Source organism: Anomalospiza imberbis, chromosome 1 (assembly GCF_031753505.1).
Source record: "Anomalospiza imberbis isolate Cuckoo-Finch-1a 21T00152 chromosome 1, ASM3175350v1, whole genome shotgun sequence".
Taxonomy (NCBI): domain Eukaryota; kingdom Metazoa; phylum Chordata; class Aves; order Passeriformes; family Viduidae; genus Anomalospiza; species Anomalospiza imberbis.
This window is the reverse complement of record NC_089681.1, coordinates 152,140,661-152,168,581: the sequence shown is the minus strand read 5'-3', so window position 1 is coordinate 152,168,581 and position 27,921 is coordinate 152,140,661. Positions and strand designations below refer to the sequence as shown.

The window sequence follows — 27,921 nt, the reverse complement described above, 5'->3', positions numbered from 1 at the left end:
TGAGGCTTCTGGGTCACACTGATGATAAACTCCTAACATGGGCAACTGAGGAGCAAAGAGAGGTGCTTTGCTGGACATGGAAGAACTGGTCAGGAATGTGAAGGTCAGAGCAGCTTTGGCTAGACCATGAGATGATATTTCCAGAACATGAGAGGGTGGACCAGGATAGAAAACAATCAATCAATTGGAAAGAAGAGAGTTCCAGGAGATCTGGTTGATTTTCAAAGGCCACCTCCTCCAAATTCAAGACTGGTTCATCCCAAGGAAAAGAATCAAAAGCAGCAGGAAGCCTGCATGCATGAACAAGGAGCTCCTGACTGAGCTGAAGCATTACAAGAGGCAGAAGCAGGGCCAGGTGACCCAGAAGGAATACAGAGACAGTGTCCAAGCATGCAGGGATGCAGTCAGGATAACAAAAGCCCACCTGGAGTTGAATCTAGTGAGGAACATGAAGGGCGGACACAAAGGTTTTTACAAGTATCTCAGCAGCAAAAGACAGGTGAGAATGTAGGCTTACTGGGGAGGGGATTTGCTGAAAATGAATGCAGAAAAAGTTGAAGTACTAAATGCCTTCTTTGCATCTTTCTTTATTGGCAAGATTGGCTGTCAGGAATTCCAGGCTCCTAAGACCAGTAAAGAAGTCTGGAGCAAAGGAAGACTTGCCATCAGTGAAGGAAGACAAGATTAGGAAATGTTTGAACCAGATGGACATACACAACAGGTGAACAGGTTTTTATTTAGAAAAGGTTGCCCAAAGAGCAAGTTCACTCCATCACTACAGATATTCAGAAGTTCACTGAACTTCATACACAGCAAATTGCTCAAGCTGACACAGCTCTGGGATGGGAGGCTGGAACTCATGATCTCAAGAGGTCCTTTTAAACTTCAACCATTCTGTGCTTTTATGATTCTACTCAGGAAAGACTTAAGCATGACAAGTAACTCAATCAACTTGACCAATCAACATGTAGTGAATTCCTATGAGGAACCACAGCCTGAAGACTGGAGCTGAGACAAGGCAAGGACAAAACACCTGGAGTGCCTTTACCTGCAAGCATATATGCTAGTCCAGCAGCAGTGATTGAAAGTGTTTTTTGCCTTAAAAGGTATGTATTAGGGGCAAAACAGTATGCTAATGAAGGTAAGTAATGCATTTCTGTTTTGCTATCCTTTAATGCAGGACTAGAAAGAAGCTACTGGAATGAAAAGCAGGCTTTTGATGAAAAAAACTAAACACTGCTTAGTAATACCTACACACAATACATAGAAATGCATTCACAATGCTGTTTCTAAAATAATTTTCTCAGTTGATCATTTTGAAATTAACACAGTTCCATTAGTGCTTCTGCATCCCATGCCTCATATTTAAAAAAGATAAAAACATCAAACCATACTTCAATCCTACTTCTGATGCCAAATATGAATTGGCTCCCTTTGAAAAGAATCACAGTGGGTTTAGAAGAAGCAGTGCCTATTATACATAATTTGCTTACTTTATTAGCAGTTCTTATGTGGTGGATCTAGTGCAGATAGGCCTGTCAGTGTCTCTGCACAATTCTCCTTTTAGACACCAGAAAGGGCTGCTGAGATGCAGGCTCTTTGCACATACGTTGTTTCCTGTTTTTTCAGATCTCTCTGTCCACGCCTTTGAAAGAATCAACATCAAACACTCTCTGATGCCTCTCTGGATAGCAAAAATCCTACTTTCCTTACGGCGAGCTGCAAAGAACTCTTTAATGCTGGCAATTAGAATAGAACTCCCCAGATGAAACAACACTGCACAATTAATCTGTTTTACACAGGGAGCAGGAACAGTACCACACTATTCCAGTTCACTCCTCCTTGTCAGCTGCAGGATCAGAGCACCTGAATGTGCCCACAGCCTCTGCTCCAGGGAGGAGCAACCACGAGCTGGGAGCTCTGCACAAGCCCTCCTTGAGCACTCCTCCACTCCGTTGCCATGGGAACAGAGAGATGCCTTCCCATTGCCGAGGAGACAGCCACTGCTTTTGGAGACTGTGCCCAAAGCATTTCAGCATCTTTAAGATCATGAAGAGTTTTACAGAGTCATAATCATCTCCCCCAGTTAAGCACATCAATCATTCTTCTATTCCTGTTTTCAGAATATGTTTTAAGCGTTTTGCTGTAATATGTCAGATTATCCCTAATATCTGGTTGTGATATCAGCACTTAAAATGAGATTGTCAGCCTACACACCTCTGCATGCCTGCTTTTCTCCTGTTGTCCTGCTGCTCTTTCAATTCACTCTCACTGATCTAATGTGCAATAAGACTGATTCCTTCCTCTCCATAGGCTTCCTGTGGTCTAGAACTGCACTTCCAGAAAAACTGGTAGGCAAATGGCAGTGTCCATCTCTCCACTGTCTTTGCCACTAGTTCAGACCAGAGCATGTCTGTCAAATGAGCCGGCTCTGCAGCAGAGCCCCAGGCAGCAGCGCACACACAGCACACACACAGCAAACAGAACACACACACACACACAGCGCACACACACAGCAAACAGAACACACACACAGCACACACACAGCAAACAGAACACACACACAGCACACACACACACAACACACACAGCAAACAGAGCGCACACACAGAGCACACACACACACAGCACACACAGAGCACACACACACACAGCACACACAGAGCACACAGACACAGCGCACACACACAGCAAACAGAACACACACACAGCACACACACAGCAAACAGAACACACAAACAGCACACACAGTGCGCACACAGCACACACACAGCAAACAGAACACACAAACAGCACACACACACAGCACACACATACACAGACACACACAGCACACACACACACACAGAGCACACACACAGCACACACACAAAGCACACACACACAGCGCGCACACAGCACACACACAGCAAACAGAACACACAAACAGCACACACACAGCACACACATACACAGACACACACAGCACACACACACACAGAGCACACACACAGCACACATACAGCAAACAGAACACACACACAGACACACACAGCACACACACACACAGAGCACATAGAGCACACACAGCGCACACACACACAGAGCACACACACAGAGCACACACACAGAGCACACACAGCAAACAGAACACACACACACACCAAACATCACACACACACACAGAGCACACACACACACAACACACACAGCAAACAGAACACACAGCACACACACACAACACACAGCACACAGACAACACACACAGCAAACAGAGCGCACACACAGCAAACAGAGCACACACACAGAGTACACACACACACAGCGCACACACACAGCAAACAGAACACACACACAGCACACACACAACACACACACAGCACACAGACACACAGCAAACAGAACACACACACAGCACACACACACCACACAGCAAACAGAGCGCACACACAGAGCACACAGACACAGCGCACACACACAGCACACACACAGCAAACAGAACACACACAGAGCACACACACAGCAAACAGAACACACAAACAGCACACACAGTGCGCACACAGCACACACACAGCAAACAGAACACACAAACAGCACACACACACAGCACACACATACACAGACACACACAGCACACACACACACAGAGCACACAAACAGCACACACACAAAGCACACACACACAGCACGCACACAGCACACACACAGCAAACAGAACACACAAACAGCACACACACAGCACACACATACAGACACACACAGCACACACACACACAGAGCACACACACAGCACACACACACACAGTGCGCACACAGCACACACACAGCAAACAGAACACACACACACACCAAACAGCACACACACACAGAGCACACACACACAGAGCACACACAGCAAACAGAACACACACACACACCAAACAGCACACACACACACAGAGCACACACACACACAACACACACAGCAAACAGAACACACAGCACACACACACAACACACAGCACACACACAACACACACAGCAAACAGAGCGCACACACAGCAAACAGAGCACACACACAGAGTACACACACACAGCGCACACACACAGCAAACAGAACACACACACAGCACACACACAACACACACACAGCACACAGACACACAGCAAACAGAACACACACACAGCACACACACAGCAAACAGAACACACACACAGCACACAGAACACACACACAGCAAACAGACACACAGCAAACAGAACACACACACAGCACACACACAGCAAACAGAACACACACACAGCACACAGACAGAGCAAACAGAACACACATGGAGTGCACACACACAGCAAACAGAACACACACACAGCACACACATACACACACACACAGCACACACACACACACAGCAAACAGAACACACACACAGCACACACACACACACACACACACAGAGCGCACACACAGCACACACACAGAGCAAACAGAACACACAAACAGTGCACACACACAGCACACACACAGCACACACAGCGCACAGCAAACAGAACACACACACACACAGCAAACAGAACACACACACAGCACACACACACAGCAAACAGAACACACACACACACACAGAGCAAACAGAGCACACACACACACACACACACAGAGCAAACAGAGCACACACACACACACACACACACACACAGAGCGCACACACACAGAGCAAACAGAACACACACACAGAGCACACACACACACACACACACACACAGAGCACACACACAGCACGCACAGCGCACAGCAAACAGAACACACACACAGACACAGAGCAAACAGAGCACACACACACACACAGAGCACACACACAGAGCACACACACACACAGCAAACAGAACACACACACAGAGCACACACACACACACACACACACACACAGAGCACACACACAGAGCACACACACACACAGCAAACAGAACACACACACAGACACGGACACGGACACGGTCCCGGCAGGTCCGCACTGCCCCTGTGCGGCCGCGCTGGCCGGTTCAGCGGGGAGAGTCCTGCAGCACGGCAGCCTTGTGCAGGTGCGATCTGCACTGCAGCCATGCAGGAGGAGCGAGGCAGCTCCCTGGGCTGCAGGATGCAGAGCCCACGGCACTGCTGGTGCCCCCAGTCCCGTTTTGCATTCTCTCTCCCCCCTCACCCAAGCCTTTTCCCCGTCCTTCTGAAAAGACTGCACTGATACTGCAGATTTGCAGTTTGGGGAGCAGTGTCAACTGAAATAGGGGCCTTCTGCTCCAGATACCTGATGTGGGGAAGGAGACACCGCTAGAGACTGAGCCCAAAGATCAGTGGATAGCATGCCTCATCATGGGGAAGCCTGGCGGCTCGGCGTTTCTGGCAGCACAGGGACCCTTCTCCACCCTTACACCTCAATTTACTGACGGAATGCAGTGCAGTGCCCTAAGACTGAAGGGGAACACAGTCCGCTTACTAATCACAGAATAGAAGTACAGAATCATTTAGGTTGGAAAAGACCTTCAAGATCATAAAATACAACATACATCCAGCACTGCCAAGTCCACCACTAAGCCATGTCCACAAGTGTCATGTCTACATGTCTTTTATCCTCCCTCCAGGAATGGTGACCCTAATACTTCCTTGAGAAGCCTGTGTTGGGGCTTCAGAACCCTTTCAGTAAAGAAATATTTCCCAACAACTTGAACCCGTCCTCCCCTCCTCCCGGTCCCTGTTCCCTGAGAGCAGAGCTTGACCTCCACCTATCCTGTCAGGAGCTGTGCAGAGCCACAAGGTCCCCCCTGAGCCCCCTTTTCTCCAGGCTGAGCCCCTTTCCAGCTCCCTCAGCCCCTCCTGGGGCGGCAGCCCCCTCCCAGCTCCATTCCCTGAGGCTCCAGCCCCTCCATGTCCTTGTCACGAGGGGCCCAGATCTACCCCCAGGACTGGAGGTGGCTCAGCAGGGCCAGCACAGGCACAAGCACTGCCCTGGGGCTGTGCCCACACCAGTGCTGCTACAAGCCAGGTACCATTGGCCTCCTGCCCACCTGGCGGCATCTGGGCTTACATTCAACTGAAAAAAACCCCAACACCCAAAATATTTTGTGCTAGTTTTAAGCCTGTTGCTTCATAGTTTCATCACATGCCTGTATCTTCTATACATTCTAAGTCCTTTTGTGCTTTACCTTTCCTCATTTGTGGTTGATAATCTCTAGCACTTTTACCTTAGTATATAATTTCTCTAAAGAATTCTCACATGCCTCCTCGGATGGAAATCTCTCCACCTCTCACTGTCCTAATCACTTTTTCTAGAATTCCACTTGTTCTACTAGTTACTGCATCTTAAGAGATACGAAACTCCATTCTCTCTTCACAACATAGGAGAGCCACGGAACTTCAGCTTTGTTAATTCATTTCCTGTAATATCTAACGTCAAAGTTTCCATTTTAATCACTACTGTTAAGCTCAGGTTTACAGAAAACTCTCTATAAAGATGCCAAGATTTCTTTCCTGAGCTGAAAGAGATAATTTTAGCAATGATGTGGCTATATTAGCAGGTTTATTTTCTTTATGCACTTTACATATAAATTTATTCCGCCAAATTATCATCCAGTTTTGAAACACACTTCCCCAATCCTAAGAGACAGATTTAGGTTCTGCTGCGCCAAATAATATCACATTATCATCTAATTTTGTTGCTTCATTACTTAGACCTTTGGAAATCATTCATCATACACTGAGCACCAATGGGGAACCAAAAAAGCACAGAAACACAACATTTAGTCATCCTTCTACAGCCACCACCTTCAGCAACTCCCGGTGTCCCAGGGATTGCACTAACCCAGCTTAGACCTCTTGAAAGCTATGCCTGCAGTTTCCTAAAGGCTCATCAGTCAGTGGAAGTCTGCTCTTGGGCTTTGTTGCCATTATCCCTTGGCTAACAGCCTAGCAGTGTCTCTCTTTTTCTGTAGCACTTTTCCCATTTACTTATTATCCCCTTTGCATGGAGAACCTCCTTGACTGCATGACCTTAATGAAGAAGAGGTGTACCCTTACATTTCCTGGCAAAATTCACCAGGAAGTGCAAATTGCTGCCCCTGGGGAGGAACAACCCCAGGCATCAGGACGTGCTGGGGGTGACTCAGCCCCAGAGCAGTTTGTCAAAGTCCCTGAGTGGAACCCAGGGCAGCAGCGAGGGCAGGGCACCTGGGCTGCACTGGCCACAGCGCCAGGAGGGGATCCATCCCCTCAGTGCAGCAGCATGAGGCCACAGCTGGAGTGCTGTGCCCAGTGCAAGAGAGACATGGACATAATGGGGAGTGCAGAGAAGAGCCATGAAAATGACAAAGGTGCTGGAGCATCTCTCCTGTGAGGAAAGGCCAGGAGTACTGCTCAGTCTGGAGATGGCGCAGAGGGGAGCTCTTTAATGTATGCAAATACTGGACAGGAGCATGCAAAGAGGATGGATCCAGGCTCTTTTCAGTGGTGCCCAGTGACAGGATCTGATGCCACGGGCACAAACTGAAACACAAGAGGTTCCCTTGGCACATCAACAAATAGCATTTTACAGTGAGTGTGACAGGTTGCCCAGACAGGTTGTAGAGTCTTCCAGCTTGAAGATATTGAAAGGCTGTCTGGACATGGTCCTGGGCAACCAGTTCTGCTTGATGACCTCCAGAGGGCCCTTCCAACCTCAACCACTGTATGAGTCACCGCTTTTTCTTACTGCTTACAAGGAGTTTTCCTTATTGACTATCTATTTCCCTTATTAGCTTTTACATTCTTTAGAAACCTGGCTGAGAGCCATTTTCAAAACACTGAAATGCAATATGCTGACAAGCACACTTTTATTTACATGACCTATAAAATAATTCTAATCCTGATAAAACAGGGACACAATGGAGAATAGAATAACAACATAACAGACCCATGGGGCACATGTGTTTGTCTCTGCAGAAGACACGCTGACTCCTCACCTGCAGTGGCACACTTACACACCAAGTCTTCAAACAAAAAACAGGACTCCACTAATTACAACTTTGTGTGCAATTTACATTGTTAAAGATATTAACAGGTAAGGATGGCTGCAGCACTTGACAGAAGCACTCACTCAGAAAATAAAATTTGAAGGAGTTATGAAGAGCATGACAGAAGACATTACAGAACACAGTATCAGTCAATACTGGTTTTTTATCACACTGCAGCCAGTGCTGGTCACATCTCTAAAAGCATACAGCAGAATTATCACCATACAGATATAGAAAGACTAGGTACAAAGTAATGCTCTTATGGAGAGGAACTGAGGCAGAGTGCCTGTTTATATTGCAGAGGAGAGGGGAAATATACAGAATAAAAATTGTCATTGTGAGGAAAGGAGCACATTATCTTGTAAGAGAAGAACTTGAGGATCACCAACAAAAATGGAGGACTAAGTTAAAAATGAATGAAATGTTTTTCATGTAAAATAGCCAGCCTGGGACACTAACTGATGTAGGACTTGCCAAGAGACACTGAAGATGCAAAAAGCAGTAACTACATAAGGAGCATCCAGTTTTCTCAAACTTGTAAACCACTTGGCAAAGCCTGTATGTGTCAAATGTCCACAAGACACACACCACCATTTACTTCAGAGGATGGTGGAGACTAGAAGTACCAGAGAGTCCAGAGCAAAGTTCTGACAGCAGATGTTTCTCAGGGCACACTGCCTTGGTCCCCTAGCTGGTCTGTGCACATCCCAGGGAGATCTAGGCACAGATCTGGATCTATGCTGTTCTTAGCAGTCCACACTGGTTCACTTCCTTACTAAGATAGGTCTGGACTACCAAACACAAAACTGGCACAAGAATTACTTACACACCACATACAGATACCTTTGGACTAGAGACTTTCATTCATACAAGAATGTTAAGTATTAAAAGAAAAAGCAGAGGGGCTGGCATGGCCTTTACAACTTCAAATCCTTCCTTGCCCCTTGATCTGCCAAAACCCTTCTTAACAGATATTTGTCCAAGTTCTTAAACCCTCCACTGGTAGAAGGTCTACAAGCAGTATATCGCATTTAAATTTCCAATGGTTAACCAGCTTGTCTTTGTGGAAGGTATAAGGCTCACAGTAAGGACCAATGGAAATCAATTAGTGCTCAGTAAAACGTGTGTCATATGATCCAAAGGCTTCTTTCAGCCATAAGATCCATTAACATGTAAACAACCATGATCGATGCGGATCAACACCTGGCTTCATGGCTGGTGCTGATGACTGGCTTCTCCAGTCACGGGATGTTCTTTGATGAATACAGATTACTAAGGAGAGATAGGATTCACCATCAGCCAGTTCCCTGAGGACCCTGACACGTGTTTCATCAGGTCCCATGGACTTCTGTATGTACATGTTCCTCAGATGGTCTAGGTCCCGATCTACTCCTACAGTGGGCAGGGCTTCATTCCCCCTGTCCTTACCATAAGATTCCGGGACTCCAGAGATTTGGGAAGAGCAATTACAAGTGAAAACTGAGAGGAAAAAAGTTGTTGAGTACCTCAGCCTTCTCCATTTTGGTTATCACCAATTCTCCATCTCATTTATTGGGGGAACAGATCCTGGCCATGAGGGCTGACATCCCAGAAACAGCCTGCGTCGTGGGCTGATCCCACAGCATAGACAGCATGTATGGGGGGGATTATTCCTGTTTGCACTTGTCAGACCTCACCTGTGCTCCACAGTACAAGACAAACATGGATCTGTTGGAGCAAGCCCAGAGGAGGCCACAGAGATGCTCTGAGGGCTGAAGCCCCTCTGCTCTGGATGGGCTGAGAGAGACAAGGCTATTCAACTGAGAGAAGCGAAGGCTCCAGGGAGATTTTCTTGCAGCCTTCCAGTATTTAAAGGGGTCTTGTAAGAAAGACAGAGAGAGGCTTTTTACCAAGGCCTGTAAGACAGGACAAGGGACAACACTTTTAAACTGCTGTTTTAAAGAGGGCAGTTTCAGATTAGACCTAAGGAAGACATTTTTTACAATGAGGGAGGTGAAATGCTGGAACACGACTAGGTGTGATCTGTGGAGGGCCTTCCAGCCCATACCATTCTATCCCTCTGTGACCCACAGTGAATGAGCTTTGTACTTTCTCCTGCAACTGCTAAGATTGGCCCCTGTCCACACAGAGTGATCAGCCTGCCAGCCCATTCAGTTACTGTGTGGTTACCCCTATGATCTCAAGGAACAAACACGAATAAAACCCCTCAAGTAACCTTCCACTATGTCCTCTCTCTATCATGAAAATGGAAAGCTTAAGAATCTGCAAGTAACATTTTAAAATCATTCCTCACTGGTCTCACAGCTGCAAACACAGCTTTTCTGTTCCACGTAGACACCACCTTTTAACTGTAAATTCTGCTGTTGCCATGAATCATACTATTTGTCAGGGGAAAATGACTGATTTAAATCTTTAAAATTAATACATTTATAAATTTTTTATATCATACTTTGTTGGGCCTTGCAATTTCACCAAGTGAAGTCAAATTTCTTTCACATCATAGGTTCATAAAACGTTAAGGAGTTGGAGTGGACTTAAAGATGATCTAGTCCCAAACCCCTCTGCCCTGGGCAGGGATGCCTCCCACTAGACGAGGCCACTCAAGGCCTTACCCAACCCAGCTGTGAGCACTGCCAGGGTCGAGGCATCCACAACCTTCCTGGGCAACATGTGCCAGTGTCTAACTACCTTCACAGTAAAAATTTCTTCCTAATATCTAACCTAAATTTCCCCTCTTTTGATTTGTACCCATTACTGCTTTTCCTATTACTGCAGTTACTAACAAAGAATCCCTCTCCAGCTCCCCTGCAGCCCCTTCAGACACTTCCACATAACCTTCTCTTCCCCAACTTTCTCAGCCTGTCTCCATAGGGGAGGTGCTCATCAAAAGCATACTTGCAAATCAAAGGCCACATGCTGAAAAGTTAACTTTACGTGATTTCCCACTTCAATGCAATAGCTGTGTCTGTAAATATAAAAATATATAACTGGTAAATTATGTTTTCTTCTCTGCAGTTTAGGATCTCAAAAGGAGCTGAACTACCTTTAAACAAGCAATTTTAAGAAATTAATTCACAGGAAGAGAGTAAGTGTGCCATATTTGGGAGTGAAAAATACAATGTTGAATAGAATCTTGCAGCAGGCAAATTCTTCAGTCTAGCTAAGGCCTTCAAGCTAGCTGAGGCTAGTTCTGTTAAGGGAGAAGTGCTTCTATCCCTTGCTTTGGGCACTGATCACAGACAGACACAGACACCACCTCCATACCAGTACAGAAAACAGAGAAGGCTACAGGACTGTAAGAGGCCAGAAAGGAAAGGATAGGAAGTTTGTCTCTCAAACTCTGAAACCTGTGAATGCAGAGTTTTTTTTTAAAAACGGAAGGAAGACTAAAACAGCTTTCCATTAAATTCATGAGGTCCTTGTCGAGCACAGAGCTGTCAGTGCTCTTAAATACACCCAGGTACAGAAACAACAGTGTCATTGTCACTTCCCCATCTACTCAGTGAGTATTGGAAACAACTGACAAGGGCATCTCAGGCTGTCAATTCACACCTGACTTGACAACCTCTAAGGAACATTCCCAGAACAAGACCTGTTAGCCAGTGTCTACATTATGAAAACACTATGGAGAGCACAGTGCAACCTTGTGAGCTAGATGAAAAGGCACATGAAGTGTAGATACCTGCTCGGTTCCATGTACCCAGGACATTTCTATATAAATGCAAAACCTGGGTAATTCCCCTGGTATAACACCCGAACTCTTAACCCTTCACAATTTAAATTAAGAACCATTCAATTCCTCCACCTGCATCTTTCCAGAAAAGATAAGCTCCTGGAATGCTGTTCAATTCAAGGAGAGACCACCAAATTCCAGGTGTTAGTCCAAGCACTCTGCTTGGAAACCACTGTGGCACCACTGCACTGGGTGCGGAGATAGCGCTGAGTGATAAAGAGAACGGAATGTTAACGTTAACATCTTCATCAAAAAACTGAAGGAGTTTTCATACATAAGCCCTTCCAATTCCAGTGAGAATTGTTATAACCTAGGCTGTTTATTTGCAAAGCAAAATAGTATGCATTTCTTCTACCACACAATTTACACCACCAGTGAGGTGACCTGTGTAGGCTGTGAAAGGTGAGAAGTCACCAATCCAGGTGTGGCAAAAACAAAAGTCCCCTACAGGCATGCTGTGTACTGGCTGGGAAAACAAACAGGTGGATATTCACAGCAGAAGCAACAAGAAGAATGTAACTAATTGTAGAAAATGAGGATGTGAGTGGCAGATTTGGGCACCTTATCATGGAGATGACCAATGCCCATCCAGCAACAGCAAGTACTGAAGAAGTCTTCCTAGGTGGGAAGAGCTAATTTAAACTTGCACTGAGAAGCATGGGAACCCCACAGATAATAACCACCTGACAAGAACTAATCATGTTTACTTGTGGCAAATGGAGTAATGAATTACCACAAAGAATACCTGCTACTACTACTACTCCTACTACTCCTCTTAGCAGCTGCATCCTCCAATGTCACTTCCTGTGAGCCAGTTCATTCTGCCAGACCAGCATCTTCCTGCCAACACTAGCACAAACTACCACAGAAGTAACTGGCTATTCAACGACCAGTTTATGTCAGCAGCAGCAAGCTGGCGTCTTAGGATTATTTCACAACACAGTGTTTCCCATATGCCCAAAGGCAAACATTTTCCATCCCCAGTCCAAAGCACAGACACATCCTTCCTGACTAATAGGTCACTTTTCAAAGAGCAAAAACCTACCTGTATCAGACAAGGCAGCTGAACACCTGGAGTCACATCTGTGTAGACCAAGAGGAAGCAAGAAACATATCCTGTGGATGGAGCAGGAGACCAGCTATTATGTCATGATGAATTAGCACGAGATGTTCTCATTGACCTTAAGCAGGAACAGCTCTAAGACATCAGGCTGAGGATACATTTGGATCCAGCTCTGAAAGGAGAAAGTACATACTGGGTGAGAGGGAAATAACATACAATAAAAATAACATTTCCTAGAACAGCATGAACCCACGTGACACTTCATAAGCAGCACAACTTGCAGAAAAAGAGAGGGGGAGAAGAAAGGGAAGATGAGACTGACATAGCAGTTTGGGACTTCTCTGGGGACTGTGCACATAGCTGCATGACCAGGCTGCCAGGACAGCAGTTTTGCCCAGGCACTGGCCCATCCATGTAGGCTCTTCAGTTTCCCCACAGGACCCAGCTTGTATTTGTGGAGTCTGGAAAGAACACGGAGGTTACTGCTTGCCCATAACCTGTCAACCTATTGATCAGGCTCTGATAAGAACCACAGGGTGGGTAGGATTGGAGTGGACCCCTGGAATTTGCCTGTCCCAAGAAGCAAGGGTATCGTCTCACACAGATGTTCTCAACCTTGGGAAAGCAGGCCAGTTTAGGAACATTAACCAAGTCGGCTTGCTTTCATCCTTAAAAAAATCAATTCCTTAAAGAACTCAGAATCAGCTCCTACCAGAACACTCCAGCATTTTATCAAGCACCCTTAGCTGCCCACGTAGATTAAGGAGAGTGTGGCAAGCTGGAATGATTAATGATAATACAGATTTAGGGCATAGTCAGACAGCTTCAGTGTCTGCATGCTATGATAGCTCCCAGAGAAGACGAACCAGGCTAAGAAGGAAAAGGGACCTGTTCCATGGGAAGAGCTGAGGCAGTTGCACCTGCCCATACAAAGCCCTGCTACTCCTGACAGCACTGTAGCTGATGCAGAAAAGCAGCATTACAGCAGAACAGGTGTGAGCACCAGCGCACACAGCATTCTCAAGCGTAAGCTCACATCTAGACATACAAATAGAAACAACTGTCCAGAGAATGGATAGGCAAGAAAGGGAAGTATGAGCATTGCAGTGCCAGCCTGGGCAGTGTCAGGCAGCATGAGCAGAGTGGATAACTCCACCAGGGACAGGACCACGGCTCTGTATCTAGTGGGGTCAAGAAAAGGGAAAAACAAGGGGCAAAAGGAAGATAACAGTGAATTCTGCTGAAACAGAGCAGTAGTCAAGAAAGGACAGAGCCCAGGCTTGCAGGGGCTGAGGCAAACACTGCAGTGGAGGCAGCGCAAGCGAGAAGGGAGAGTGCACGAGGTACAGAAAGGAACATTTCAAGGAACATTACTGCAGCGTTTAGGAAAAGAAGGAGAGCAAAGGCTGAGTGTCCTCACCCTGCCTTAGGGGCAAGGCCGAGCTGCAAGTTCCTCCTCACAGAGAGGTCAGGGAATTCTGTGAGGGAAGATGAGCTCAGCTTGTTTGGTTGGTGGTGTCCCCATGGAAAACAGCAGATTGTTGATTGCTCCTGAGACAACACCAAGGAACTGGTTATTTTCAGAAGCTGCAGGACTTCCTTGAATGGGTGGTAGGGTGAAGTCAGTCTCTCCAAGAAGGGCAGTGCTGACAGCACCAGACAAGGATAATGCACACTCTCCCAGATCATGCTAACTGGTAAATGACATTGCTTGCTCCTCAGTCCCCCATTTGAATTCTACTTCAGTTTCTCCCAGCAGCAACTTGCACCCAGGGATCCTCCACAGGCGACGGTGGTAGAGGGAGTGGAGAAGAGTTCAGGCTTCAGGGAACAGGAGGGAGGGAAAGAGCAGTGATCTCCAGCAGCAAACTCCTGGTGCCAAAGTGAGATGGTTTGCACGTGTGGGAAGTCAGGAGATATTCCAGAAGGCCACGCAGAGCATCAGTCTCTCACAGACTTGGCTCTGTTAGTCCTGAGAGAGTATCTTGGACTGTATGTATCTCCCTCTGAAGACAGAACTGAGAGGCATCTTAGAGGCGGCAAGTCAAATACTCTCTCTCAAAAGCTGCCATCTCCTGTGTGAAGGCTGGTGGTTCCTGGAGCACCAGAGACAGCAGTCAGCTAGATGCAGGGCAGCGCTGGGGCATCTCCAGGGTCAGGGTGCTAGGAGGAGGACCCTCCTCTCCAGAGGATGCATGCACCATGTCAGGGCAGGATGGGCAAATCCAGAAGAGTGATGGTGTCTCCCTCGGTAAAGTCAGTCCCTGCTAAAGGAGACCCTCCCGAGGGGGCCTGAAGCCCACATTCGGGAGCGGTAAATGAGCACTGGGCTCCCCCGTTCTGCCTGGGTTTCCGAGCGAGCCGAGCTCCTGCAGGGCAGCAAAGCCGCCGGGGCTCGGCAGAGGAGCGGGCCCGCGCTGGGACACCCGGCGGGGCCCGGCGGGCGCTGCGCCGCCTAAAGCCGAGTCCGCGGGGCAGATCAGGGAGCGCGGCGCGGCAGCCGCCAGGGTGCTCCAGCCGCGGCTCCACGAGGGAGCGGCAGCGGAGGAAGGCGGCACCGCCGGGCGGTACCGGCGGCGCAGGGGTCCGCCCGGACTCCACCAGGCTCCCGACCGGGCGAGCCCTGCGTGCAGCGCCCGGGCGGGAGCAGCAGCGGCGTTGCCCGGGGTCCGTGCCCGGCCCTGGGTACCGCCGGCGCCTGGCAGATGCCCGGGGCAGGGCCGGGCCGGAGGGCGGCCGGGCCGGGGCGGCCGCGCGGCGCTCACCGTCCCGTCCATGCCCCGCTCCCGCCGCGGCCGTCCGCGCGCGGAGCGCCTGCGCGGCGCTGCGGAGAGCGGCCAGGGACCGTCTGTAAAGTGCATCTCGCCCGCCGCGCCGGGGCACAGGGTCCCGCACCGGGAGCCCGGCCCCGGCCCCGCTGCTGCGGCGGGAGGGCGGCGCAGCCGCGGCCCCTGCCCCGCTCCCAGCCCCGCGGGGGCGGCGCGGCGCGGAGCTCCTCCCGGGGACAGGTGGGTGCGGCGCCCACGCCCTCCCAGCCCCACGGGCCGCTCCGGCGCCGCCGCCTCGACGGAGCTCGAGAAAGACACGGACTGGCTTTAGGTCCGCCGCCGCCGCCAGGGTCCCCAGCCCCGCCGCCCCTGCTTCCACCACCATAGCCACCCCCTTCTGTCCCCACCAGCGCCCCGCACACCGCCGGAGCCCCCTTTCTACCGCAGCCCCCAGCCCCGCACTCCGCGCCCCGCACTCACCGCCGCCCCCTGCCGCCCCCGCCGCCGCAGCCCCGGCGCTCTCGCAGCGCTCCCGGCCGCCGCCGCAGCCTCCGCGCGCTCCCCAGCGCCGCCTGCCGGCCCCGCTCTGCATCACCCCCGGGCCGCGGGGCCCGCCGCAGAGCCCCCGCCCCGCCCGGTACCGAGCGGGGCCCGCACCGACAGCGGCCGGGCCGGGGTTCACCGGGAGGCCATGGGAATTCCAGTGGAGATGGGGACGGTAGCAGCAGGATGAGAGAGCAAAGAGGCCAGGGGAGCTCTGAGGCACGTGCAATCCCTCAAACTCAGAACCCGCCCAGAGCTGCGATCCGCTCTCCGCACGCTCTGCCTGCTGTTAAGGAGCTGGTGACTCCCGGGAGGGTGAGGATGAGCGTACTGGGCCTGGCGGGCTACAGGTCTGCGGTGCGGTGTCAGTTGTAACAGGAAAAGGAAAATTAAACGCCCAGGGGGAGATCTCTGTGACATGCACTTTGACAGAGCAATTAGAAGGAACCCTCAGTGTGACTCACCAAAGCCCTGCAGTCCATGGGGATGAGGGAAGTTCGGACAGAATGAGCGCAGACAATGAATACTTTGTAGTAATGCTCCAAGGAGCTGTGAGGAAGCAGTGAAAGGACTGAGCTCCACCTGCAAGGAGCCAAGCAAACCTGACAGCTTCACATGCTCAAAATCAGTGCAAGTTTAAAAGATGAAGTAAAATATTGTAAAGATCACAAGGTGGATTTAAGTCTTAGTGGGTGTTTTTAAGGAGGTACTGTACACATGCTTTTGGCTTTTTCACCACATTTTCTGTGTCACGTTTTCAAGCTTATTTCCTATAGTTATTTGTACCAGCAAATCACTGTTGCAAGTGAAAATTAGTTTCTGTATTCTAGAATAATTTTCACCAGAAAATTGCCCCGTTTGAGAACCCATGGGCAACAATTCAGCAGGCATGCTGAGAAGATAAGGTAAGTACCTAGCACATCCAGGAAAGAGTTCGTAATGGGAGAGGGTGACTGAAGTACAGGTCTAAGGAGTGAGCCCTGGGACAGTGGGGCATGAAAGCATCTGGTATAGTGGGGTTCAGGCCACAAGTCCTGGCTTGAGACCAAGCTGGCAGCTGGCACCTGCACATGCTCTGCAGTACTGTACAGAATATTTCACAATGGATGTGTGACAAGGCAATGCTCCAAGCCAAATAGAAGACAGCAAGCTCCTATGAAAAGAACTTTGTGCTGGAGTTGAGAATGGAGGAGTATGCTGAGAATACCTTGCTGTAGCTGGGGAAATGTGCACCTGTTAATGAGAGCATCCTGTCCTCTCTCTGCTTATCTGACCAACAGCAAGTCCAGAACTTCTGTGAAACAGTTTAGACCATCTGCAAGACCTGGGTTGCACTCTCCAGTGTGCTGGGAATTGGCTCTGCAGCCCTTTGGGGTGAAGCAGCTTGTGAGCTGTGACTGAGTGGAGGACCTGCCCAGACAGACCTGAACTGCTGGTCAGGTGCTGGTCAGGTGTGCCCCAGGGAGGGGAGGCCACCCTGGGAGATCCCCCAAGGGAGATGGGCTACTCGTCTAGGTCGCACGGCAGAGGCACATCATTTATATTCTGGTCTTGGAGAAGACTGGACACTATGATTAGATAAAATACCTGAGTTCACAGCATCTGGGTTTGGGTATTTTTTTGGTTTAAGTATACTTGTTAATTTGGGATAGAGTAGCAGCTCTGTCACAGATGAAAAAGGTGGAGGTCTATTTTTACTTGTTTCTTGAAGTTAAAAATGCAGCTGGGACCAAAGCTTCTTGTGGTTGTAACATACACTACACATCCTTCTCTAGGATCAATAGATTATTCCAACAGAATATATCAGCCAGTCTAAAACATGCAATGGATGAAATTACCTTCACAATTGAGGGGAAGGAAGAAAAATATCCATTGCTGTGGACCCAAAGAAGGTGAAGTATACACAAAAGTAAACACACCCAGTGCTTGTTGGGGAAAGCAGAGACATCACATAAGAGTGTGCATTTCTTCAGGGCTACAAGATCAAACCCAACAGTCATGGTAATTTGTCTTCCTGGCCAGTACATGACCCCACTGTAGTACACAGACTCAGTATCATGATCCTCACATAGTTCATCATTTCTGGCTGAAATAAAATGAATCCTTGAAAAAGATCTAGTCTTTTTTAGCACAAGAGACAAAAATGGTGGCACAGAGTCAAATCATAAGCACATCTGAGTGATTTACCCTCTCCCTGACAGTGGCCAACACTGCCTAGAAAAAATCCACTAAATAGTGTAGATGAAGAGTGCTCCTTCCCTGGCAGCTCTCCTAACACTTACAGATTTGTAATTCAGAGATCTGCTGTACCAGAGGTTTTGGCTTTGTGTTTTAACAGCCTTTGATAGATTTCTCTTTTGCAAATTTCATCCACTGTATCGTGACAGTCATGAAATGTAAGGCCATGAAGGACTTACTCTACCCACTTACATTTGACAAGTAATTTCACACTTGCCTCCAATGATCTCTGCTACACAAACCAAGTAAATTGTAGCACACAGGGAAAAGTTACCACTGTAATTCCACTAGCTACTCACTTGCAGCACTGAAAGCATGTGCCTGTTTTCCTTTGGAATTAAATCTGCTGCAGTCATGCCTTACCCCCGGACAACTAAAAACTGCTTTAGTAGCCAGTGTTTTCACTTTGTACATGTACTCACACACTCTAATCAGATCACTCACAACCTTCTCAGAGTTCATAGAATCATATGAAGGTTTGGTTTGGGAGAGACTTTTAAAGGCCATCTAGTCCCACCCCACCATGGACAGGAACATTTCCAACTCATAATAAGGTCACTCCAAGTCCCATTCAACTTGGCCTCAGAGACCTCCACGGACAAGGTTCTTTGGGCAACCTGTGCCAGTGCTTTCCAGCCTCATTTTAAAAATGGTCTCTCATCTAGTCTGCATCTATCCTCTTTTAGTTTAAAACTGTTAAACCCAGTTTAAAGTCATTACCCCTTGTCTTACAACTACAAGAGTTCTGCATCTCACACTGTAAAACACTTCTTACAATCTTCAGGTAAGTTTTGTGAACCTCAAACGTTCTTCTTTTCTCTGTTCCCTAGAAGCCTTAAAAATAGGATGTGTGCTATGCTGTCTCACATCAACAACAACTGATTTCTGTTTCCCCCAGACTGTCTACCTGTAAAGATCTGTTATATCATGTCTTAAATCTATACTTTACAGGGCTGGGACAGAGCCTGGATATTAGTGTCTGAAACAGTGGATCCAAGAAAAATTAAGCTGCTTGCACTTTAGTACAGTCAATTTCTTTACAGACTTACCTTTTTTTAACATGCAGTCCTCTCTGGAGGAGTGATACACCATCTTCCCCAAGCACGTAAGTTTGCACTTGACTGTTCTAAGACAAAAGTCTATACGAAGGGCCTTACTCTTCTTCACTATTATCCTCTCTTCATGCCATTTTGCATATTTTTACATATCTGCTGATTTCATTTGTAGAGATTTATATTTGCTTCCAAATAATCAATTAAGTGTCCAACAACACTGGCTGGAAAACTCTCCCTCAGATAAAAACCAGAATCCCCATCTTATGGATTGGGCAGTTTGCTGGCAGTACTTCCTGCCTTTCCTCTCCCACAGAGCTGGATTGTAAAAAATAGAAGAATCAGCTTCCAGCTTCCCTCAGCTTTCTCCCAAGATACAAGATGCTCTTAAGAATTTAAAGTTCTGTGTAGTGTTGCATCATCATCTGACATACCCTGAACACAGGCAGGGACTTGCCAACAAGTTGGCAACAACATTCCTGGCTTTTGGGTTACATCCATCAAATCTCACTATCCTGTTTCCCATGATTGTCTTTCTTCTCTGATGAGGACTCTGGCTTGCCCTATGTCTTTTCAAACCCTTTCCTTCAGCAGCTTGTTTTACATCCCAGACATCCCCACCTGTCACATCCCCTACAGCTCTCAGTCAGCAATTCCTGACAACCAATTCCTGCATCTCCCCCACGTTAATGCTCAGCTTGGTGGCATGACACCCACGGTGTCCCTGTGCAGAAAATCTGCTGCTTGCTTGGTTTCTTGCAGCACCCAGTGTCCACTGCCAGTGCCTCCAGATGTGTTATGTAGAACAATGATCCAAGGAATTCTCCTCGGATATTACACTGTACTGAAACCTGCAACGACAAGCTCTGTATCCTCACTGACACCGGGAAGTTATTTTTCAGGCACCAGAATCTCTTTTGCATTCAAGACGAGCACACCATCCCCAAGGTGAGCAGCACTGGAGTTTTCACTCTGTCCATCTCTGCCGTGGCACACGATCCCACCTGGCAGTCGCTGCATCCCAAGGAGACGCTAACCTGAGCACACACAGGCCTGTGCTGCTCACAGGGTAAAGTCAGACCTGGCTTTGCTGCACAAACCCCTTGCCCACCAGGCAGTCTCAGCCAGCTCGTCATACAGAAATGCCCGTGGGCAGCTCTTGGTCATGCCCAGCCATCCTGCCTCTCATATAGCCTGGCTTTTGTCTAACAATGAGGCAAAAAATTCTCATGCAAGCATCCTTTCTGTGTGACAGCAGGAATGAGGAACAGAGTTGTTTTCTTGCACTTATAATGGCTCTAATCGTAAAAAAGGGAGAACCAGCACCACAGGTGGGGTCTGCAGGGCATGCTGGGTGTGGATCAGCGGCCCACTTGGGGTTCCCCACATCTAAAGGATATGAGATGATGTACACTGTTCTTTTGTGTTTGCTCTGACTCATATTTTAAATAGCATCCTACACAGCCCGAGTCTCTTTCCTACCTGGATTGTAATGGGTCAGGACCTCCTCATGCAGAACAACCCTCATAATAATAAAAGGTTTCCCAGGCAATTGCCCTTGTCCTCATTCTGTGAATGTGTGCTTAGACGCTGCATATAGGAAAAACTTTACAAAATAAGGGCCCAGTTAACCTTGTAAAATCATGGCTCAGGCCTGCTACTTTGGTTAAGTAGAAGAGGACTATGGGAAAGTGACTCATCTGAACTGGAGGTAGAAAAACAAGTTATATAACTGTTACGTGCTCACATTGTGGTGAATGCCGGTTAGCTGAATTACATTTGTTATGCTAAAATGGAATGTAACTGCTAACAGCCTAACTACTTTAAAAGGCCTGTTTTTTGCAATAAAGGGTGCTCCTTTGCACCTGCCTGGGGACTCTGCATTGCTCTGCTTCATTCGCTTAGCAACAAACACACATCCCCATAAGGCACTGCAGAAATCTGTGATCTTCCCATGTAAATGTAACTGAGACATGCCTTACTTGTTAAATAACAAAATCTGAAATTTCTATCCAATTTGAACCAACGTTGCTGACTTTGAATCCTTCTTTTAAGCTTTTCTAATTTTTCAGCATCTCTTTTGTTGCCCACACCAGACCTCCACCTCGCTCACCTCATGAGATGAGTGTAGCAAATACAACCTCTCTCCATCAGCAGTGACCCTGCAGTGATGAACAGGGTCAATCACACTTGCCGGCTTATCACATAAGTTCACAAGCTCACATCAGGGCTTTGATTTCTGGGACGCTGGCTGTAGAAATGATGCTGGAAAGCTGAAAAAGCAAAAGGATTAGCGGGGTCCTGGTGGATACCAAGCTAAACATAAGCCAGCAGCACTCCCTTGGAACAAAGGTGGCCAACAGCATCCTGGGCCACAGCAGCAGGACTGTGGCCAGCAGGTCAAGGACAATGACCTGCCTCCTCAGCACAAGTGGGACATGCCAGGAGTGCTGTGTCCAGTCTGGGCTTCCCAATACAAGACAGACATGGACATACTGGAGTTAGTCCAGTAAATGGACGTGGAAACGTTAAGTAATGGGAACTGGGACTGTTTTGTCTGGAGAACAGGCTCAGGGCAGTCTCATCTGTGTCAGTAATGGGAAAGTATAAGGAAGACACAAATAGCTGCTGCTCAGTGGCATCCAGTGATGCTGAAAGAAAAAATGGGCACAAATTAAAATGCAAAATATTTCATTTAAACACGAGAAAGAGGTTTTGAATTGTAAATGTTACTATCCACTCTACTGCTGGGAGTCTCCATCCCCAAGATATTTAAACTAGAACCACTCTGCAGCTCTGGAAGAGCCAAAACCATCAAAGTGAAAGTGGCTGAATAGCTTTGTCCAGCTAACCCAGACAAACTGTGTTTATGCCTCTTGTAAAAGTGAAATGCCTAAACACACAGGAGAGTGCAGCAACAGCCCTGAGAGTAGCACAGTCAAGGTAACTTTGTCCAAGTACACAGCTCGTACCCATTCTCTCCCTGCACTGCTCAGCAGAATTACATAGCTTTAAGTAAGGTCCACTCTACAGCTTGTTTACCTCCCTCATCCCAGAGGCTGCACAGTTTACAAGTGACGACATTACTCTGCCTGGAAAGAAAATTTAATTTATTTTAAAAAACCCCAAAAACAAACCAAACCCCCTCTACTGAAACAGCCTCATTCCATAGCCCATGTGCCTCAGGGTCTGGGAGAGTCTTCCTCCTCCCTTGACCTCACATACCCTTCACCCATGGCAAGGCTGGGAAGGGGATGGAAAGTGCCGAGTGTTAAGGTGCTGAGAAGCTCTTGATGTTTCTCATCTCTCAAGTGCTGTTGGCCTGTTCTTGCTCAAAGAGGGCCATGGCTAAATGTGAGCGGGATGCAAGTCCTTCCAAGTTGCTGAGCACACAGCGGTGGTACAGCTCCTCACTGAGCCGGGGATTGCAGCTTCTCAGTGTGTATTTCTGCACTAGCCCCGGCTCCACAGCCCTGAACAGGTGCAGGCCAGAATAGTGGAGGAAGACATCAAATACCTCCATGCTCTCCAGCACCTCATCTCGGTCCAGGATATCAGCTGCGAGCTTGGTACGTGCTGTCATGTAGTCAGAATTATAAAAGCAGGCCTCAGCAAAGGAATGTCTGTCAAAATGCCCATCTCTCAGGAAGTCAGTGCTGGAGGATGCTGTCTGCTCACCACGGTACACCAGCGCAGGGTTGAACTCCTGGAAATGCACAGGGAAAAAGACTTGCCAATTGCTGATGGTATTCATGCGGCAGCGGTTCAGAAACTCCATGTTGATTTCTGTCCAGACACTGGCCAAGAAAAACAGTGTGTCCACAGGGTGCTTCTTTGAGACTATATCCATGATCTTTACTTGCGATGGCACCTCTGTTTTAACACTAATCCATGGGATTTTAACTTCTGCATAGCGTTTCTCTAGCTCTCCTACCATGGCTTTGACTCCAGCAAAAACATCCACCTGACCAACTCTCTGGGCATCGTAGGGATGGTAGATAAAAAGCAAAGTCAGCAAGGCATTATCATGTGTGTCCAGTGTGTTCATAGCAAACATATCCAGGAAGTTTGCTACAAAATCCAGGTCCTGCACTGTCAAGGGAAGCACCAATTGCACCCGTGTGGCCTCTGTCACATATGGCATGGGAATAATTTCCACCTTACTTAAGGGTCGGACCAAGCTCACTCGCTTGGCCAGAACATGACTGTGACCCTTCTGGGTGGCAGCCTCCAGGAGCAGGTCCAGGGTGTATTCCATGCCCCGCGTGGGGTCGAAGCGCCGGTAGCCGTTCAGCAGCTGCCGCTTGCTGAAGCGGAGCAGGGGCTGATAGAGACGGTTTAGCTGCTCCACCGCAGACTCAATGATTTCACTGACGTCTGCCTTACTGGCTCCAGAGAGCTCACACTTTGGGGAGCCGTCAGGACAGGAGAACAGGTGCTGTTCTGTGAAGTAGTCCCAGCTGATCACCTCAAAACGAGACTTTGGAAGGAACGGGGCATTAATGCCCACAGGCCAGGTCACACCTGCCTCACCTGCAGGGGTCAGTGCTGTCAGGTTCCTAATCTGCATCTGTGCAAAGAGAGAACACAAACTGATTGCCACTATGTTCTCAAAGATCTAGGCCAGCTCCTCCCCAGGCCCACCTCAACCCCTACAACTGTACATGGGTAGTGTCACACCAGGAGTTTTGGGTAACCTGGTATCAGAGGTTCTGTTTCTGAGACAAGGGACTATAGCCTGTGTCTGACTGACAGTTGCCCACAAACAGAAGCAATGATCTTCCTCCAGTGTGCTGAAAATGAAGGAAATCCTCCGTTTGGTCAAAGAGTTTTTGCAGGTAGCCCTCACCACATACCTGGAGGTCCTGGATCTCCTGATAGACTCTGTCCAGCTGGATCCTGCTGAACTGCTTGTGCAGCCGGTACATCAGGGTCATGTCAGAAACAGGGTGCACTGCAAGAGCTGCTTGGAAGTCCTCTTCTTCCTCCTTCTCCAGTTCAGTATTCTTGGCTAATTCATAAGTGTGATAATGCTGGCCCTGAAGCAGACAAAAGCCAGAAAGACTGGCATGGAACTTGGGTTCACAGAGGAGCTTTTCCTCACCCCATACACACATCTGCCCCTCTTTCCATACTGACTGCAGTTCCCAGAAAAAAATGTGCTAAGTTGTACCTCCCACCCTGCACTGCATTCCCACTTGCTCCTCAGTACCAACATACCCTTTATCATGCCCTCAAAAACCTGTGAATCAGCCCTGCTAATAAGACTGAAAATTAAATCCTTTGTGTGCTCTCTCCCTCAACATCCCAGCTGTGATTCTGGGCCCCCCTGCCAATGCTGCCATAGCACAGAGCCCTTCCTTGCTTCCTCTGCAACCCAGAACAGCAGCTCACAAAAAAGCCACTTGGCTATGAAGTAGAGAATGAATCAGATTCTGGGCTTTGTCAGGCTCAGCTAACACAAAACCTGAGCAGGGAGGTAGTACCTGGAGCTGGGAAACACAAGTGATGCCAAGGAAATCAATGATGCAACGACCTAGCCACTCATCTGGGCGCACACTGAGGATCTCATTGCGACAGCTGTCCAGGTGTGGGTGGAGCTTAAGCAAGAGGCTACGGGACAGCAGGTAGCCAAAGCCCCCGTGACAGTAACGGGCCTGCTCATCTCCCCCGATGAACTCCTCCGCTCGGCCCAGGTACACATCTTGGTTAATACTCAGGTGTGTCACCAGAGCCTTGACCTGCTCAGCTTGGGCATAGGTGTCATCCTGCATGATGTAGAACCAGTCATAATCAGAACCAAAATGTTGATGGATATAGTTCATGGTCTCATACATGAGCCAAATGGGCCTCTCGTCGCCGTGGGCCACCAGCACCATGCCATGGGGCACCTTGGCACTGCGCAGCCCGGTGAAGTACAGCAGGCGTGGGAAGTGGTGGGCCACTGTCTTGTTCACTGCCACTGCCAATGTGTTCAGTGTGGCCTTGGAGGTCAGCACAGCCACAAACAGTCTCTCATGGAATCCCAATTCTGTCTGAATGTAGCGAGTTCTGTAAAGGAAGTACATACCTACATGACAAACAGCTGGAGGAGAAAAAAAAAATCAAAGAATTATGGTAACCTGGGACAAGTCATTAAATGCTGGAATCTACCCAGGGTGAAAAAGTCAAGCCTAGTCATAGAGGTTTAAGAGAAGACTCATTAGTGAAAATCCCATTTTGTAAAAACACTTGCTTCTTGCAAGGTAGCTACAATCTCACATTATCTATCTGAGCTAGAAAACCGTGCCAGTGCAATTAAAATTAAAATACCACAGAGCTAACCACTTGGAGCTTAGTACACGGTGCAGCTTAGTAGGTACGCCCAACAAAAACACAGGAATGATTATTAAGGAGTCTCTAGTGCTGGTGGCTGAGGGGTGCTGGGGTACACCAGCTGCACATGGGGCCCTGGTTGCTGGGAGATCACTGAAGACCCAGGCCATGAACCAGCAATGGGTGGTGGTCTTTGGCCTCACAAATGGCACAAATCCCTGCAGGACCCAGTGAACAATGAGGAGACTCCAGACCAAAAACCACCACTGCACCAAGGGGCACATGAGGAAACATATGAAGAGAACAGACAGACTGTGAGGGTACAAAATCCAGGGGTCCCTTTGTTCAGGGTCCCTCTGCAGAGGCACCACCCTGAGCTGTTGTGATGTTGCTACATCATAAGTGACATACTAAGAGAAACCAAAGAGACTCTGCTACAGGAAACCTGGGGCCAAGGAAACTTGTCTGGCAATATGAGCGTGGTGTGTGGAAGGAGCTGGGCAAGGCACCTCTTGGGTCACCAGAGCTGCGAAGGAGCCTCGGTCCCAGCAGGGACAGCCTGGGGGCAGGCATGGTGTGGCACCCACAGTGGCTCCTGGATGGCCAGGCAGGAAAATTTCCTTAACACGTGCACTACGATTAGTTGACCAGAATTTTCCTAACAAGTAAACCAGTTAAAACAAGTTTCAAAGAATAATTTAACATGTTCTATTAAACATGAGTAACAAAACAAGCCCCAAATCTCAGACTGGTTTGGGGCAGAAGAGACCTTTGACATCATCTAGTTCCAACATCCTGCCACAGGCACAGACATCTTCCACTAGACCAGGGTGCTCCAAGCCCTGTCCAACCCAGCCTAGGACACTTCCAGGAATGGGACAGCCACAACTTCTCTGGGTAACCTGTGCCAGTGCTTTGCCATCCTCACAGGAAAGACTTTCTTCCTAATATCTAATCTAAACCTACAGTTTGAAGTCACCCCGCCTTGTCCTGCCACTCCACGTCCTTGTTAAACAGTCTCTCCAGCCTTCTTGGCTGCTCCCTTTGCAGTACTGTCAGGCTGCAGCTAGATCACTGCAAAGCTTCTTTTCTCAAGACTGAACAATTCAAATTCTCTCAGCCTTTCCTCCACCCCTCTGATCATCTTGGTGGCTTCCTCTAGATTCACTCCAACAAGTTGATGTCCTTTTTGTGACGGGGACCCCAGGGCTGGATGCTGCATCGCAGGTGGGGTCTCACCTGAGCAGGGCAGAATCACCCTCCCTGTACTGACAAGAAATAGTCTCCCTCTTCTTGGGCCACTTTGCTGCCTTTTCTTCCCTCAGGGTAATTTCCTGAACACATCTCTTGCAGCCCTTAAGGCAACAATCTTGGCCGTTGCCTTGGTGCACCACACTCTTACTACACAAGTTATTTCAAACAGCAAATTTCACCTTGAACCTGTTCACTTACACGAAGATTTAAAACTTCACATCAGAACATTCTGCTTGAAGAAAATCCAGGCCAGAAAAAGCATGCCTTACCTGAGCACTTTTTTGTAAGGCTTGTTGGGGTCTCTGTAATACGGCACAATCCGAGGCCTGAAGTCCTCGTGGCCCGGGCCCGGCCTGCCCTCCGCCGCTTCGGGCGGAGCCCCGCGGGCGGGCGGCGCGGGCGGGCCCGGTGCCAGGCAGCGCTCCTCAGCCGCGCCGTGGCTCCAGGAGGCGCGCAGGAGGCTCAGGCTGCAGCCCAGGGACAGCCCGAGCAGGAGAGGCAGCGCGGGCCGCAGCGCGCTCAGGACCGCGCCCAGGCGCATCGCGGCAGCTACGGCCAGGCCGGGCTCCCGGGGCAGCCGCAGGACATGGCGGGCGCGGGGCGCTCGGGCGGCAGCGGTCCCGCGGGACGACGGCTCCAGGGCTCTCTTACCCGCAGGCCGGTGACAGGACGCAGGGCGGGCCGGAGTTCCGGGACGGGGGCGCGGGGAGTGACGGCGGCTCCAGCCCGGCCGCGCTCCGCCGCTGCCACCTCACCTGCCACATCGCCCCGCGCGCTTCCGCTTCCGCCGCGCTCTCGCTGGTGCCCGGCGGCCGCTCTGGCCCGCGCCGCCTTCGCCTCTATGGTAACCCCGCGGGGGCGGGGCCGGGCCGGCGCGCGGCATGCCGGGAGGCGCGGCGGCCGTGCGGACTGCGCTGCCCAGGGCCGCGCGCCGCCCGGCGCCGGTGACGGTCCGCGCTG

General features: G+C 49.1%; 2 protein-coding genes across 3 annotated transcripts in view; both read right to left on the bottom strand.

Annotated features, from left to right (window-relative positions):
- Window positions 1–16,150, bottom strand: part of SMARCD3 (SWI/SNF related, matrix associated, actin dependent regulator of chromatin, subfamily d, member 3) — a 77,591-nt gene extending 61,441 nt beyond the window's left edge. The window contains exons 1-2 of one of the 2 annotated variants that reach the window (XM_068177055.1): window positions 16,040–16,150; window positions 12,774–12,963 (exon numbers count right to left, since the gene is read on the bottom strand). The gene's annotated coding sequence lies outside the window, so the exon portion shown is untranslated. Of the gene's footprint in view, window positions 1–12,773; window positions 12,964–14,211; window positions 14,229–16,039 lie in introns of those variants that run through there. The other variant, XM_068177060.1, reaches the window with a different exon arrangement.
- A 6,333-nt stretch (window positions 16,151–22,483) lies between these two features.
- CHPF2 (chondroitin polymerizing factor 2) lies at window positions 22,484–27,693 on the bottom strand. Its single transcript, XM_068176998.1, has 4 exons — window positions 27,231–27,693; window positions 24,879–25,443; window positions 24,249–24,431; window positions 22,484–23,962 (listed from the first exon to the last, which is right to left on the bottom strand). Exons 1-4 carry the CDS (start codon window positions 27,500–27,502, stop codon window positions 22,700–22,702), a joined length of 2,283 nt encoding a protein of 760 aa, XP_068033099.1. The 5' UTR covers window positions 27,503–27,693; the 3' UTR covers window positions 22,484–22,699.
- Window positions 27,694–27,921: the final 228 nt, after the last annotated feature.